Source organism: Pyrus communis, chromosome 10 (genome assembly GCF_963583255.1).
Source record: "Pyrus communis chromosome 10, drPyrComm1.1, whole genome shotgun sequence".
In the NCBI taxonomy this organism is placed as follows: domain Eukaryota; kingdom Viridiplantae; phylum Streptophyta; class Magnoliopsida; order Rosales; family Rosaceae; genus Pyrus; species Pyrus communis.
The window spans coordinates 3,685,594-3,701,911 of NC_084812.1; the positions used below are offsets into that span (position 1 = coordinate 3,685,594).

Here is a 16,318-nt window from a genome sequence, read left to right on the forward strand (position 1 = left end):
GCACCCTTGCATGTGGTCTGTCAGCCTTTCAGCATGCACATGCATGTAACAATGCATAATTTGCAATCAGTTTATTCTCTCATCCTCTTAGTGTAAATATATTGTTGTATAAAAAAAATTAAGAAAAAGTCAATAGGTGCTATATGTTGTAAGGATTATGAATTGAATGAAGTGTAATTTTCTTTCTTTTATGTTAGTATCATATCACAATGTTTCTCTGTAACCCATATTACTTTACAACAATTCTCTAGACACCAAAATAATTTACCGATCTTTTGGGAATACCGTTGCTTAAGTTTGGAGTCGAACCTAAAACTATTTCATTTCTAATACCAATAAAAGGGAATACTCATTAACAATTAAACATGGTTTTCAAGCAGCTTTCTTGCATTTTGGAGCCCAAAAGAGTCAGCAAGTTTTTGTTTTGACAAAAAAACTATACAAGTTTTTGCTTTTATCGTCTAACTTTCATCTATTTGACCATCTCCGAATTCCAGCAACTCACATCAAGTTTGTAGGGTCTCGTGGCATGCGCACATGTGCTTGGAGATTGATCGAACCATTATTTTGATCATTTATTTTAAAAATCATTCTTAACATTTATTAAAACAGGTTAATTTGATATTTTCTCTTAAATTCCATCAACTATTATGTTAGTGTATTGAAGTGGCACAAATGTAGAAATCACAAATTCAATAAAATGATGCCACAAAAATTACACCAAAATGACAACAGTTTATTCAATTTAATAAATAATGGGTTAAAATGATTTGACAAAATTGAGAGTATTTATGTCATTTTCTTCTTATTTAATAGAAATTTTAAACGGAATGACTAAAATGACTAATAGCAGACAAACTCAAGAATCAATTATATATATTTTAAATCTCAGGGACCAAAGTGAAGAGTTATATCAATTTAAATTATCATTTTAACTGATAAGCCATTATCTAATGTTGAGATTGTTGTGTTAATCTTTGAAGGTTTTCGAATGAGGATCCTCTCCAGTTCTTCTTTGTGAGAATTCGAGGATCCTTCAATCGTGTTTGTTCATCATACATCGTGTGATCATAAATTATTTAAATTATTTTATTTAAAATTGAATATAAACAGTACCTAACGAAAATTAACCGTACAATATACGATTAACAGACACGATTAGAGAATCCCTAGAATTTAAGAAAATTCAAAGAGGATACTCATTCACATTACCATTAGCCTATGAGATTGATTGAACCGATCCTTACTTTTAAAATCAATCATGGTCATCATTTTGATCCCCTTACTTTTTATCGCCATGGTTTAGTCCCCTTTTTTTCTTTTTCTTTTTTTGAAAAATGGTTTAGTCCTTCGCCGTTGACTATCCAGCGGCGAACCACCGGCTTCCAAATTCCCCATTTCGCTAGTAATGTAATTAAAAATTAAACCTTTCTCTAATCACTATCTAATACACGACTACCCCATGATTAATCCAATGCCATGATCCGCATACAGGATTATTACAGATTAAACTCCATGATTATTTGTTGACCAAAAAATAAAACTCCATGATTATCCAAACAGCTGCAGCAGCCACTCTGCTGGCCGCCATAGCCACCACTTTCACCTTCCTTCTCATTTATCCAACCCCAAAATCCTCCTACCACTCTCTCTTCACATCCCCCTCACTTTCAGACAATGCTTCTATCTCTCACCACCTCCACACCCTCACTCGTCGCCCCCACGTGGCCGGCCAAGAAGCCAACGCCGAGGCCGCCGCCTACGTCCTCTCCGTCTTCACCTCCTCCAACATCAAAACCCACATCGCCCCATACCAAGTTGCCCTTACTTACCCTGTCTCACGCTCCCTAAAGCTCACACCTTTACCGCAAGACCCACAAACCCAAATCGAGTTCGACCTCCGGCAAGAAGTCTACGGCGGCGATCCCTACGCCGACGTGGCAGATGAAGTCCTGCCCACTTTCCATGCCTATGCAAAGTCGGGAACTGTGGAAGCGCCGGTGGTATTTGTAAATTATGGAACTTTGGAGGACTATTTGACTTTGGAAAAAATGGGAGTTAACGTTTCTGGAAAAATTGTGTTGGCGAAGTATGGGAGTATTTACAGAGGGAGTATTGTGCAAATTGCGTATGAGGCGGGGGCTGTTGGGGTTCTGGTGTATACAGATAGGAAGGACTACGGCGGAGGCGGCGGAGCAAAGTGGTTCCCGGACGAGAAATGGCTGCCGCCAAGTGGGGTCCAGGTGGGGTCAGTTTACAATGCGTATGGTGATCCTACGACGCCGGGGTGGGCTAGTAGTGAAGAGTGTGAGAGGCTTTCGGATGAGGAGGTGGAGGAGGCAGGGGATGTTGGGAAGATACCGTCACTGCCCATTTCCGCGGCGGACGGCGAAACCATTTTGAGGGCTATTGGAGGGAAGGTGGCAAATGATGATTGGCAGGGAAGTGATGATGCTCCGGTTTATAGGGTTGGTCCTGGTCCTGGGATTGTGCATCTCAGTTACACTGTAAGTGAATGAATTTCTTGTGTTCTAAGATTTCGAAACTTGAAATACATATTATTGTCGAGCGAGGATCGTTGTGGTCAGTTTTTACGAAAAATGCACGACGGGAGGTATGAAAACGTAAAAAATCTGCGTAAAATGCAAAACCGGAAATTTAAGCATTCCTATAGTAGCATGAAGTGGGTCTAATTATGCAGAAAGTTGCTATTATTGCATTAATTCTGGATGTTTGTATCAGGGGAAGCAAGTCATAGGGAGAATTGAGAATGTGATTGGTGTCATAGAAGGAGAAGAGGAACCTGACCGGTACGTTTGAAATCTTTTTGCAACTAGAAGTTCGGATTTTAAGCATCAGTAGCGTTCATAAGGATTCGAGTGTGCATTCAAGAAGAGAATTAGGACATGTTAGAGAAGAAACTGACACTAGTTAGTATTGATCGTAATGGACTTTTATCGATGAAGGAAACAAAATTTTGGATGAGTAGTCACTCTGTTGCTAAATTTATGTAGATTTGTCATTTTGGGCAATCACCGGGATGCATGGACATTTGGAGCCGTTGATCCAAATAGTGGAACTGCAGCACTGCTTGAGGTACTGTGGATTTGAATGATGTATCCTCATCCAGTTCCTTCTGTACGAGGAAAATTTAATACAAGCTGCTTTCGATGTGTAATGTAGATTGCCCAAAGATTAGGGAAGCTGCAGAAAAGAGGGTGGAAGCCTCGGCGTACAATTGTCTTGTGTAATTGGGATGCTGAGGAATATGGCCTGGTCTCTATTCCTCTCTCTCTGTCTGTGTGTGCGATATCTATCTCTCTCTATTTCTCTCTGAAATTTTAAAAGCTGTCGACAGATAGGATCAACTGAATGGGTAGAAGAAAACAGGCACATGCTAGCTTCAAAGGCCATTGCTTACTTGAATGTTGACAGTGCGGTATACGGCCCAGGATTCTGGGCCGCGTCAACTCCACAGCTTGATGAACTGCTTAAACAAGCTACTCAACAGGTATTGCAAACTAGTATAGAGATACTAACAGTACTTGAATACGGTGCAGCATTGGAAAGCAACAAAGATCCTGCATACAATGGGCCTTCGAGCCATAATATGATTAGGAATTTCAACTTATTTCTTGTTTCTGCCATAGTTTCTAACTCATGTCAATCATATCCAAAATTTTTATTGAAGGTTAAAGACCCAGATAACTCATCACAAACCCTTTACCAATCATGGGTTGGTTCGAGCAGCTTGCCTATGGTAAGCAGTCGCTTAGATCCTCCGTACTAGAATTTAATGACAAGTCTGCCATTTTTTTATCAAATGGGTTTCTGAAAACTTTAGTGAAACTACTAGTGCTTAAACAATGCTGTATTTTGCATGCAAAGATTGGCAGGTTGGGAAGCGGAGAATCGGATTTCGCAGCTTTTGTTCATCATATTGGAATTCCAGCAGCTGACATGGCTTTCGGTAAAGGTAACACATTTGACGCGACTTAAACTCTCACAACATTGTTACCACTGAAAAATAGGAAGCATTACGCTTTGAGATAATAACAAATGATTTTGGAATCACAGGATACCCGGTATACCATTCAATGTATGACGACTTTATCTGGATGCAAAGGTTCGGTGATCCATTGTTTCAAAGGCATGTTGCAGGTCAGCCATAAGTTTTCTCTCTTAACAATTCCGGTCAGCATCCCCTTGAAAGTTTATTCAAACACCTCAATAGATTTCATTGGTCTCGAATGCAGTGGCAAGTTTATGGGGTTTGGTAGCTCTTTGGCTAGCTGATGCAGAAGTCTTGCCTTTTAATTATCTCTCCTATGCACTGGAGCTACAGGTACAACAACGTTATCTTCTGTTCACCACTTCATGAGCTCTTGAAATAATCAAATGTATCGTTTGCATGCAACCCCTTGCAATTAAAAGTATTTTGCACAGGCATTTAGTGACAAATATATTTGCAATCAACCTGAATAATTTTGAAACCCTGAATGACAGAGTTACATGAAGGACCTGGAAGATGAGCTTTCAGGTAAGAATGTAAACCTAACTCCTCTGTTCAAGTCCATTGAGGAGCTCGAGAAAGCAGCCGCAAATATAAACAGCCAGAGAGAGGTATCATTTGTGTTTCTTGGAAACAATAAACTACACTTCCATTTCTCGTGTGTCCCAAATTCTGAAGCATATAATTCTACAGGAAATAGAACAATGCAAAGCTAATCTATTTACCAGAAAGAAAGATCACCTTAAGGTGAGAGAGCTGAATGACAGACTTATGATGGCGGAGCGCACATTTACAGATCAAGACGGACTCTTAGGAAGGTCATGGTTTAAGCATTTGGTATGTTTGCAAATTTGGGTACCTAGTTTCCTAGACAAAAAATAAACAAGTTTTCCCAGCCTGGTGATCTCGGATTGTGATTAGTTCATTGTTTTTCCAGATTTATGGGCCCTCAAAGCATGATGATTATGGATCTGTATCCTTCCCGGGCATAGGTGAAGCCATCGAAAAGGCAAAGAGTTTGAAGACAGCAGAGTCATGGAAAATTGTACAACATGAAGTTTATAGAGTCTCTAGAGCTGTTAAACATGCATCACAAATCATCAACGGCGAATTAACATGACAACTTGATGACTGGAAATAGCATGAAGATCTATCTCGAATGATAGTTTGTGGACTGCAGTAAACAGGCATCAAAATGTATTTCCAGAGCCGATTCTTGTCAGACCAAGAACCAAACAGCCCAAGTGGTGGAGATTTGTGAAGAAAAGTTCGACCAGCATGGTAAAAAAGTACAATTACAGCAAGCATATCGGTTTGGTTTGGCCTTTGTAACCTCTTCTGCGTCCTTGATTTCATATCCCACGTTATCCTCGCGCTCGTTATGTAATTGTTGTGCTTCTGTCAAGGGATGCTCCTTTCTGTATACATAATCTGTGAGTTATTCACATCTTATAATCTTTTGCTTTTCGCATCCTATTCCCCCGAATTCAAAGATATTGCTTTTGTTGCAGAGGAATGCTAACTAAGAACAACTTTTCGAACTTGTTCCACCGCGAATCTCATGCCACGCTTCTTAATTGTTTCTTGAATAGGCCGATAAATGTGAATCTATTAGCATCTAGCTACTTGATGCCTTAGAAAAATAACATGTATAGCCAAATGGGCAGATTCGGATCCTCCCCTCTCCTTTCAAGAGAAACTTAAAAAGGAGGAAGACAGCGGAAGAAACAAATTGAAGCGACGCATGGCTAAATCTCATTGAATTAGACAAATTAATCTCATTGAATTAGACAAATTAAAGCGACGCTTGGCTAAATCTCACTGAATCGTGACAGAATGTAAAGATAAACATCATCAGATGATGCGCAAACAAAAAGAAGACAATCAAACCTCATTACTTAATCAAACCTCATTACTTAATTTAAAAACTTGTACACAATGTAAGGATCATCGCCCCATTTGGCTTTTATCTATGTACATCTCATTTCCTCAACTGAAAAACTACATCAACATCAAAGATCATAATCAACATCATCAATGATGATGATCAGACGGTTGTGACCTCTTCTGGGTCTTCAAAGTTGGGATCTTTCGCATCGAAAACCTCCTTCTGTAACCCCATCTCGGCCGGAGAGTAGGCAACATCTCCAGCCCAAGTGAACTTACCTCCACGCCCTCCCTTCTTTGGTGATCCATTCATTCCAGTCCCCGACTTTCTGTCCTTCCTCACCTCCCCAGGTTTCCCATTCCCTTTCTGCCCCTGTTTCCCATTCCCACTGTATTTCTTCATCTCTCTCTTCCAACTCAACCTTTTGGACTCCGATCTCTCGCGCTGTAAATCCGTGAACTTGTAAGAAGACTTGCCCTTTATTTATATAGGAGGGGAGGAAAGGTGGAGGTTTTTGATTGGTTTGAGGCCATCGGATAAGAACAACCAAATTTCATCTAAAATTACATTAATGAAACTCTCTTTATCAATCAAAAGACAAAAGAGAACGAAAAAACATTTTCATCTTTAATTTTAAAAAAAATTAAAAGTAACAATCTCTCTCCATTTCTCATCACTACACGTTCTCTCTCATATATTTGATGTTTGTTTGGAAATTGCTTCTTTAAAAACACTTCTAATCATAAGTACTTTCAGTAAAAAAAATTTCTATTTGACATGCATTAAAACTTGAGTAATGCTAGGTAAATTAATTTTTTTTAAAATTAAATTTGCAAATTATATGATATATCACGAGCATGAAATAAGCACATTAATCAATATTTAAGTAATAATCCAATCATCAGCTACCACGTCATATAATTTACAAAATTTGGTCTAAATAATTGATCTCACTATCATTACATTTAAAATTTATATCAAAAATGAAAGTGTCACTAGTAAAACACTTAGGCTTGTTTTGTAAGTGCATTCAAAATAACTAAAAACACTTTTAGTGAAAATATTTTTGAAACCAATTCTTAATATAAGTTCAAGTGGACCATGGAACAACTTAAGTGCTTCTTGCAAATGCACTTTCAGCTATTTTAAAAGCATTTCCAGATGCGCTCTTAAAATTATTCTTGAAAGAATCACACAATAAAGTTGAATTTAAAAACACTTTTAACTTTTTTTGTCAAACGTGATTGGTCGCTTGTGATTAAAATGCTTACAGTTATTTTAAAATATGAACATTGTACTTGGGCTACAAGCATACAAAAACACATGTGAACTTGGGCTTTTTCTAAGATTGCCGTGTACTGCAAGTCCAAAATTTCAAAGTCCACTCACCAGTCCAAACATATTTGCTTGTCAAAGCCCTTCGACGTGTGGGACCCCTATCCACTTTTGGCTGACATGGCATCGTCCCATTGGCCAATCAAATGGAACTTTTATTCCAACCTGTAAAAATTGGGCAACGAAAAAGACGAATATATAAATAGAGAAAAATTTCGAGGGAAAACAGAAATAAAAAGAGAAGAGAGTAACATGCTAGGTTCCCACTTAAACCTGATAACGCCGATTTCTCCTTCCCTCTGTCGACTCTCATCCCTCCACCCCTCTCCTTCCCTCCCCGCCGCCGGTGAGCCCTCTTCTCTCTCTCTCTCTCCTCTATTTCTCTCTCTAGTTAGATATAGATATATGTATGTATGTAAAGGTTGATTCTTTCGGGAAATATATGTAAAGATTGATGCTTTTTACTGCTCACACTCGATATTGAAATGGGTTGTTTTTGTGGGTTCCTTTTATGTATTCTACTCTTTCAGAAGTTCATGAATGCAACCCAGTTTTATGCTTATATTTTTTTGTAATTATCTCAAGGTTTATGCTTTTAGTTTTTCTAATTAACTCAACTTTTATTCAGTTTTTTTTTTTTTGGATTTTTATTAATTTGATTTGAGAAGTTCGAAATTCATAATTTTTGTTGTAATTTAATGTAGTAATTGTGAAACTAGACAGACTTGTTGAAGGCGGCATCTAGGAAGCTTATTTTTGCAGCAAAGTCCCACTCAGTATCCACAATGGCGACTGTAAGTTATTCCTTTTACACTTAACTTTTACTTTTTACCAACTTGGTTTAGCTTTTTGTGTGCGTGTGTGTGTTGGACTGTGAGAATATTCCTGCAATGTGTAGCTTATGGTGCCGCACATTATGTTTTGAGCAGTAATCTTCGGGACAATTGAGTTGTATGCTTGTATCTGATTTGTGGCTGTTGTTTGGCACAGGAAGAAGAGAATGTGGGAAATACAAAGCGACAGTTAGCGAAATTGTTTGAAGTCTCGCTCAGAAGAATAGTCCCAGATGAGCCAGATGTTGAGCCAGTGATTGCTGCTTGCACTGGGAAGTTTGGCGATTATCAATGGTACATTATAGTCTTTTATTCTAAATTGTAAATTTTGGATTTTTCTTGCAACTGTAAAAGAATGTATTTTATTTTTTTTTGTTGCTGTCACTTAAAATATATTTCAATCTGTAATTCATGCCTTGTACGGACTTCTTTCTGAACTCGCAAGTCTTTCTTTGGTGCAGTAACAATGCCATGGGTCTATGGTCTAAAGTAAAAGGAAAGGGCAGTGAGTTTAGGGGTCCTCCATCTGTGGGACAGGTACTAACGTTCACCTTTACTGTACTTCTCTACATTGAACTTGTATTATCTATATTTTCTATAATTGTGGCTTAGACGGTTATGGTTTCTATTTAGGCGTTGAGTTGATAGCATTGAATAATGACTGGTGTTTCATTTTATAGGCAATCATGAAAAATCTTCCTGATTCAGAGATCATAGAATCGTGTTCTGTAGCAGGACCTGGATTTGTGAATGTTGCCTTGTCAAAGAAATGGTTGGCTAAGGTATTGTTTGAACTTTATTGCAACCGAAAATTATACTGATAACTTCTTCATTCAATTGTTAAATTTTTTCTTGTGGCTTCTTTATTCAATTATTAATTTTTGTTGGTGTGGAGATGGTAGATTATTTAGGGATATAAAGTTCTTACTTAAATGGACTTGTAACTGAGAATAATTGTTGGTGCAGAGCATACAAAAGATGCTTACTGATGGCATCGATAAATGGGCGCCACAGCTTCCGATCAAAAGGGCTGTGGTTGACTTTTCCTCGCCTAATATAGCTAAAGAAATGCATGTGGGCCACTTAAGGTCAACTATTATTGGGGACACACTAGCTCGTATTCTGGAGTTTTCAAATGTTGAAGTTCTTCGACGAAATCATGTTGGTGACTGGGGGACACAGGTGATGTAGTTTTTGCATTTTTATAGCATATGTAACTAATCCAGATTCCAAAAGAGAAACTATTGGTAAACTTGGACTTTTCAGGTTTCCCTACTATTTAACATGTGGTACTTGCCTTTTACACACATGTTATGTTTACATACATGCATACTATAGGCATTTTTTATTTGTGTTTGTGATTATACCCTTCGTTAGTGTAACCATCACACCCTTCTGACCCTAGGAATACAGCGATAGGCAGATATTTGTCTTCCTAGCTCATTGGTCGATATGCTTGATAGAGAAGCACTCCTTTTTTTCATCAGTAAGATATGGCTCTAATAAGTTCTATGTCTATTGCAGTTTGGTATGTTGATTGAGTTTCTTTTTGAAAAGTTCCCAAACATAGAAGATGTTAATGAAACGGCCATTGGTGATCTGCAGGTGAGTGAAAGTATTCTCCTTACCTTTTAGTCGTTTAAATGCTTATATTGTATTATTTATCATGTGCATTCTGTTTTGGTAAACTTCCTTTGGCATGATGAATCAGAAAATAAAATAAAAATGATTGTTAGTGACTTTCATCAAATGGTGTTTTGTTAGGCATTCTATAAAGCATCAAAACAGAGATTCGATGATGATCCTGCTTTTAAGGAGAGAGCACACCGGGCAGTGGTTTCCCTTCAGGTGAGTTATGCATTTTTTAGTTGTACAAAGAACATGAGGTTTATCTCTCTGTCCACGATGTTAGTAAAAATTTAAAAGTATGTGAGAATGTCTTTTATGTTTCTCTTAATAATTGGTTGTGATTCAACTCAATTTGCAGGGTGGCGAACCGAGGTACCGAAATGCATGGCTGAAAATCTGTGAAATCAGCCGTAAAGAATTTCACAAGGTTTATGAACGCCTTGGAGTTCATTTAGAGGAAAAGGTATGTTCTAACTTTGCAGGATACTCTTACAGCAGGCTATTGATATTCTTGTATCCCTTTGAATAAGACAAAAAGTTTACCGAAATTAGGCGCAATGTAAAATAATATGAGATGGCCATGTCCATCCTATGCATACAGAAGCTTTTATATTATACACTTCATCTTATGCACGTAATCTTTTCTTATGAGTGGGACATTAGAAGATTGAGTACTATTCCTTTCCTCCTGGATTGTGCATTACAGGAAAACCTGGTTTTGTCCAGCAAGTTGGTTGGTACTTGGTAGTACTCTGTGATTACAAGTTACGCCAAGATGATGCCATGTTGAAACATTATTATTGCAAGACAATAAATTAGTTTGTATACGATTGGATTGGATATAAAGGTTTGTGATGAGATCATGATAACAATAATTTAAAGTTTGCCTGTATCTGTGCATTTGCATATGCAGTGTTGATTATAAAGTGTGCATTGCTTATATAATCTACTTCTGATATAACGTTTACTTTTGTCGCCTGTGATCTTATTGTTTACTTTTGTGCCCTGAAATATATTGCAATGTGGTCGAAATGGAACATGGATTCTTTTTGTTTGTAATAACTGTATATAGTATAGAATATTTGTTGGATTTAATTTTGCATTTTTAGTTGGTGAAAGTAAGCAGTGAAGTTATATGCGTTTGTTGTTACTTTTTATTTCTGACAGGGTGAGAGTTTTTATAACCCATATATTCCTGGGGTTTTAAAAGAATTGAGTGATAAAGGGTTAATTGAGGACAGCCAGGGTGCTCGTGTAATCTTTCTGGAAGGGTTTAACATCCCCCTTATTGTCGTCAAGAGCGATGGCGGTTTCAACTATGCTTCAACTGATTTAGCAGCTCTTTGGTATGGGTTTTTTTTTTCCTGGATTTTTGGATTTTACAAGTCAAACCCGTTACTTTATGGTCAGTCAGTTAGCCTTGAGAGTAAGTTGTCATTCTTACTGACGTCTTTCTACTTGTAATGTATTGTATAGGTATCGCCTGAATGAGGAGAAAGCTGATTGGATCATATATGTTACCGATGTTGGCCAGCAGCAGCATTTTAATATGTTTTTCGAGGTACAATGCTAAAACTGTGACCTTCTCTGCATACCCTGATTTGGGGTGTTTTGTGCATTTTGTGGTCTATGTTCTTGTTGTAATTATTTATCTCGTAGCATAAATCTTCTTTCAAGCTCATGTTCTCGCTTCTAAGGCATAGGGTAATACGATGTGGTTATATAATTGAACATAATTTGATGTTTGGTTTCAGGCAGCTAAACGTGCAGGTTGGCTCCCAACTGATGGCGCCTTGAAACCAAAAGTTACCCATGTTGGTTTTGGTCTTGTTCTTGGAGAAGATGGAAAACGCTTTCGCACTCGCTCTAGTGAGGTGGTCCGATTGGTTGATTTGCTTGATGAAGCCAAGGAACGTAGCAAAAAGGTTCTTGTTGAACGTGGTATGATATCCTATACCTATCTTCGAAAGTCTATAAATGTGGTATAACTTTGTATCTTCCTTTTATTCACAGAGATGTATAACATATTCTGAAGGGAATTGTATTTGTTATCTTAGCATAGATTAGGCTTCTGTACCTCCTAACCTCCGAATCTTCTCAATTGGGTAATTATTCTTTAAATCATAATCAGGCTGGACAGAGCAGGAGCTTAATCAAATTGCAGAGGCTGTTGGTTACGGTGCTGTTAAGTAAGATGTCTAAACCTTGATAAGTTTCTTGTGGTTATGTTGTAATTATCTCATCGTCATAATGGATGGGTTCGGTTAGCCTAGGTAAATTTTACGAGAACATGTAAACTGTGACCACTGCCCCAGATTTTCTGCATCCTGAACGTGAATGGATGTATCAATGTAGTAGTTCTTGAAGAACCTTAGGAATGGTTAAAAACTCCATGGTATCCAGATTATAAAAACAATTAGGGAGAATGTATATGAGTAATTGCATACTTAGTCCAGCCTATAGATTTCCTAGAACGGGACTTGATTTTTATATATTCTTAATTTTTTGACAGGTATGCTGATCTGAAGAACAACAGATTGACCAATTACACGTTTGATTTTGATCAAATGCTAAGTGACAAGGTGCGTCAACTAGTATTTGGCCAAGGCTTTGCATTAATATTGTTTCAAGATTTTGTTGTAGACTCTTGTTTCTGACGTTGTTCTAATTACTTGTCCTATATGTATTAAACTATGTTACTAATGCTTTCTGTCCTACTGCTCGAAAACTACTTGAGCAGGGAAACACTGCTGTTTATTTGCTCTACGCTCATGCTCGGATCTGTTCCATCATAAGGAAATCTGGCAAAAACATAGAGGAATTGAAAAAAGTAAGTTCAGCTGCATTTTTCCACATTGTTAGCTTCCTATGCGCCACTGGAAACCGGGGGATGAGGTCTGATGCTATTTTTTTATTTGAAACAGACGGGGGAAATTGTGTTGGATCATGACGGTGAGCGTGAATTGGGGCTTCATTTGCTACAGTTTTCAGAGGTATGCGCATGCAATAACTGAACTAATTGTTGCTTTCCTTGTGTCCCTAGCTTGAGTCTTCGTTGATTACTGCCGCAATACATGTGGAACTCACAGTTGTATTTTTTTCTCTTCACTTTTCAGAACGTGGAGGAGACCTGCACCAATCTATTGCCGAATGTTCTGTGCGAATACCTATACAATTTATCAGAAGTCTTCACCAAAAAATTCTACTCCAATTGCCAGGTACATCCGTCATTGCTTGTCTCATGCTTTACGTAGATGAGTATTGACAATGTGACATTTCTGGGATGAACCGAAGCCAACTATAAACTCAACGATGGCTTTTGATCTTCTACTTAATAACAGAATCAAGTAACCAAATCGTTGTTCATTTTCCAATTTTGCCTTACCTTACTAGGCGAAGGCTAGGAAAACCGCAAATGCCTTGGCGTATACAATGGAATTTGGTGAATATACATGATGTTTTGTTGAGTATGATCGCAACAATCTTAATGAATCTTCATTGCTTTCCGAAACTGGGCAGGTTGTCGGGTCTCCTGAGGAAACGAGCAGACTCTTGCTTTGTGAAGCAACAGCCGTTGTGATGAGGAAATGTTTTAATCTTCTCGGAATCGAACCGGTTTACAAGATATGATGGTGGACCAATACAGTGTTGTAACCCATCTTAGCAGAGATGTTTGAATGCTTGTTTTCCCTTGCACTGTAAAATTGTAATCCGACTCTTCTCATACACGACTCGTCGTTTTCGTATCTCCCTCATTCGAAGTTTTGCATCAACAGATAGATAAAAGTAGATAAAAATCAATGGCTATGGTTTTGCAAACAGAAGAATCGGACAGAAGTAAGTTTCATGCTTCCATTTTTCTTCTTCTGCATTTCTCTCATTACTTCTGTCCGATTTTTATTTGATTTGTTCAGTTTGAAAACCGCAAAAATAAAGGTGTAAGATGAGAAAGAGAGCGAGTATAACTTCTTTTAAACCTATTGGAACGCCTCATTCTTTCTGTGAAAGCCTCCATACCGGTGTACAAAAAAATTTTCACCTAAAAGTCCGTTCGATAACTATTTAGTTTGATTTTATTTGCGTACACTATTTTGATCCGTATATTCTCCTCCATTTCTCCCTTTCTCTTTCTTACCACCCTCCGTCCATCCTTCCCCCATTTCTACTTTCTTCAATATGCCTTGACCTCTAACACAAAAAAACGAAAACTAAAAATTATCGCGATGAGAAAGGTGATCGGATTATGAATTATAGTTATAAAAATGTGCAGTTTATGTACAGAATTCTATAATTACATATTCAAAACAATAGAGCTCTGTAAAATAACAACTAATTAGCATACAAAAAAAACCCAGATCGAAATCTAAATTTTTTTTTTTCTCGGTTACAAGGTTAAATCCTAACTCTTCAATACAAAACCATGCCAAATTTCTAATGTGTTTGCGCATAATTAGATTTTTTTTTTCTGTACAGGGATGGATAAATTAAAGCTTAATTAGCTAATTAATTAACCCAATAATTATCCTCTGTTACTTAAGGAATACACGAAAGATCCTTCTCCTCTCGAAGTTTTCTTTGAAATAATGGCTTTTGGAGAAAGATATGGTGATTTGTGACCGTCAAAAGCGCCACCAAAGCTCTTGCATGGCTTCATCTTCTTCCTGTAAGGTGCCACCTTTTTTCCCAGATCCTCCAAGCTCGTCGCACTTGCTAGGGTTGTGAACGATTGTGACTTTCCTTCGTAACATTTTGATAAACCTCTCCTGCATATACATAACAAACCCTAATCAGAAACCCTATAATAATAACGGAAACATAACTCATCAACCTAAACAGAAAGAACATTGCCCGGCTCCGTACTTGATAGGAAGATGGATCATTAGGTCAGATAGTTCGAAGAGCGGCCCGTTCGACGACAACGACATCGTAGAAGAAGAAGAAGCATCTTCTACCAAGTCAGATGAAGATGATGATTCCGCGGAGCTCATAGAGTTTTCCATGGAGGATTCAACAGATCTCGAGTCACAGATATCTTCTTCATGTTCTTCCTCGAAAACCCAACATTCCTTTTTGACTTGGTGAGCATGATTTTCTTCTTTATTTCGATTCCCAGAAACTCTCTTTTCTTCTGCACGACGACCCATTTCCTGCTATCTTAACGTTGAAGATTTTGGAGAACATACAATACAATTTCCCAATAGGTTTCTGTTTAAGGGAGCGCATATATATATATATATGTGTGGATGAGTGGATATATATTAATGAGGAGATGGATAACACTCAGTTCTGTTATATTTTTATATTAATTTTAATTTACCTATATAACGCTTTATCCCAGATTTTGTCGTCATCACATTCTTATGGTCTGAATTTATTTGCTTTCCCTTACTACTAGAAATAGATAAGCTCCATTGCTCCAACTTGGAAGACATCCATATCTGAGTCATCATCTTTAGGGCAACTTTTGCCTCATAAAGTCATGACAGATTTCCTTATCGTGGTGATAATCTACACAACATTTGTTACTGTATACATACATTTTGTTATTTTTATTGTTTGATTTTTTTTTCTTTTTAATTCATTCGATTGATTGTCGAAAATTAAAAAAGATATGTATATAGCAGAAAAGGATGTGAGAATATCACTACCTTTTATGAATGGTTAACTTTTAGTTTTTCTTCAACAATCCAAAGAGATGATTTAAAATTTAAAATTTTAATAAAAAGGTGAAAACATAAAGAAAAAGTGTTGAAGTTTTTTTCAAGACAAAGTGAGAAATTTTTTTTAGAATTGTTATTGGCACTCCAAAAATCTCATTCTACACTCCAAATTTTCTATATTTGGAATGAAAAATACATTTATGAGGAGTATAAAATAAAATTTTTGGAGTGCCAATAACACTTTTTTTTTTTTTTTTAATTTAACATAACTTTTAGGCTGAATTTAGAGATGATTTTTTATGTGTGTTTTAGTGGTTGTAGAGTTCAATTGTCACACTTCCATAACTAAAAATTGCAAGCGTACAAAATTTCATGCGTAAGAACAATACTTATTTGTTTTTAAACGATGAGAAATATTATTGTAGTTTTTGTTACCTAAATTCACATGATAAAAATTGTAAGTATAACTGTCTTATCTGATTTAATTACAGATAAGTGCTTTTGTTTTTTGATTATTTTATCTATTAAAATTCGTAAATTTAGAAAAGTCTATAAAAAAATCATTCAAAACGTGTTGTACTTAAAATTATATATTGTAAAAATAAAATACGATGTTTTAACCAACTTTATAACACTTTTTTCAGTTGTGGGGTTTAGTAAAGAAAGGGAATGAGGATAAGAACCAAGGGAGGGTTGACTTAGTATTAGTCCAGCTCATGGTGATTGGATGTGTGTTTCGATGGGCAATCTCCCACCACATGCTTTCTTCTGCTTCTGCTTCTGCTTCTGCTTCTGCTGCCATTTCCATGTTTATTATTCTTTTTTTTTTCTTTTGAAGAAATGTTTATTATTCTTCTAAATCTTATATATCCATGTTAATTGCAAAATCTTCTTACAAAACCAAAAAAATTAAAAAACTTGAAAAAATATCTTTTATTTATTTATTTTGGGTCAGGATTGC

The 16,318-nt window shown here is 36.9% G+C and overlaps 3 protein-coding genes across 5 annotated transcripts; 2 read left to right on the plus strand and 1 right to left on the minus strand.

Moving 5' to 3' along the window:
• Nucleotides 1-1,456: 1,456 nt before the first annotated feature.
• LOC137746461 (probable glutamate carboxypeptidase LAMP1) lies at nt 1,457-5,486 on the plus strand. The gene is made up of 12 exons (XM_068486476.1): nt 1,457-2,507; nt 2,743-2,810; nt 3,015-3,096; nt 3,184-3,276; nt 3,359-3,511; nt 3,692-3,760; nt 3,889-3,976; nt 4,078-4,161; nt 4,257-4,345; nt 4,507-4,623; nt 4,706-4,849; nt 4,950-5,486. Exons 1-12 carry the CDS (start codon nt 1,548-1,550, stop codon nt 5,130-5,132), a joined length of 2,130 nt encoding a protein of 709 aa, XP_068342577.1. The 5' UTR covers nt 1,457-1,547; the 3' UTR covers nt 5,133-5,486.
• A 1,986-nt stretch (nt 5,487-7,472) lies between these two features.
• On the plus strand, nt 7,473-13,524 carry LOC137747217 (arginine--tRNA ligase, chloroplastic/mitochondrial-like). 3 transcript variants are annotated; one of them, XM_068487286.1, is made up of 18 exons: nt 7,473-7,581; nt 7,955-8,029; nt 8,226-8,362; nt 8,530-8,605; nt 8,749-8,850; nt 9,035-9,250; nt 9,593-9,673; nt 9,833-9,916; nt 10,056-10,160; nt 10,865-11,043; nt 11,174-11,258; nt 11,452-11,638; nt 11,829-11,886; nt 12,210-12,279; nt 12,438-12,527; nt 12,622-12,690; nt 12,814-12,915; nt 13,217-13,524. In XM_068487286.1, the coding sequence occupies exons 2-18, from the start codon at nt 8,021-8,023 to the stop codon at nt 13,325-13,327; spliced, it is 1,761 nt and encodes a 586-aa protein (XP_068343387.1). In that variant the 5' UTR covers nt 7,473-7,581; nt 7,955-8,020; the 3' UTR covers nt 13,328-13,524. The 3 variants fall into 3 exon arrangements, with proteins under 3 accessions (XP_068343387.1, XP_068343386.1, XP_068343385.1); XM_068487285.1 differs by having other exon boundaries at nt 7,476-7,581; nt 7,940-8,029; XM_068487284.1 differs by having other exon boundaries at nt 7,482-7,581; nt 7,959-8,029.
• A 692-nt stretch (nt 13,525-14,216) lies between these two features.
• On the minus strand, nt 14,217-14,841 carry LOC137746967 (protein OXIDATIVE STRESS 3-like). The gene is made up of 2 exons (XM_068486970.1): nt 14,558-14,841; nt 14,217-14,460 (listed from the first exon to the last, which is right to left on the minus strand). The coding sequence occupies exons 1-2, from the start codon at nt 14,839-14,841 to the stop codon at nt 14,217-14,219; spliced, it is 528 nt and encodes a 175-aa protein (XP_068343071.1).
• Between the last annotated feature and the right edge of the window lie 1,477 nt (nt 14,842-16,318).

Coding starts and splice junctions, on each gene's coding strand:
- LOC137746461 (XM_068486476.1), top strand. CDS start 1,548: ATGATTATCCAAACAGCTGCAGCAGCCACTCTGCTGGCCGCCATAGCC. Junction 2,508..2,742: donor TTGTGCATCTCAGTTACACT/GTAAGTGAATGA, acceptor TGTTTGTATCAG/GGGAAGCAAGTCATAGGGAG. Junction 4,346..4,506: donor CCTATGCACTGGAGCTACAG/GTACAACAACGT, acceptor CCTGAATGACAG/AGTTACATGAAGGACCTGGA.
- LOC137746967 (XM_068486970.1), bottom strand. CDS start 14,841: ATGGGTCGTCGTGCAGAAGAAAAGAGAGTTTCTGGGAATCGAAATAAA. Junction 14,461..14,557: donor ATGATCCATCTTCCTATCAA/GTACGGAGCCGG, acceptor ATGTATATGCAG/GAGAGGTTTATCAAAATGTT.
- LOC137747217 (XM_068487284.1), top strand. CDS start 7,488: ATGCTAGGTTCCCACTTAAACCTGATAACGCCGATTTCTCCTTCCCTC. Junction 8,363..8,529: donor AAGTTTGGCGATTATCAATG/GTACATTATAGT, acceptor TCTTTGGTGCAG/TAACAATGCCATGGGTCTAT. Junction 12,280..12,437: donor ATCAAATGCTAAGTGACAAG/GTGCGTCAACTA, acceptor CTACTTGAGCAG/GGAAACACTGCTGTTTATTT.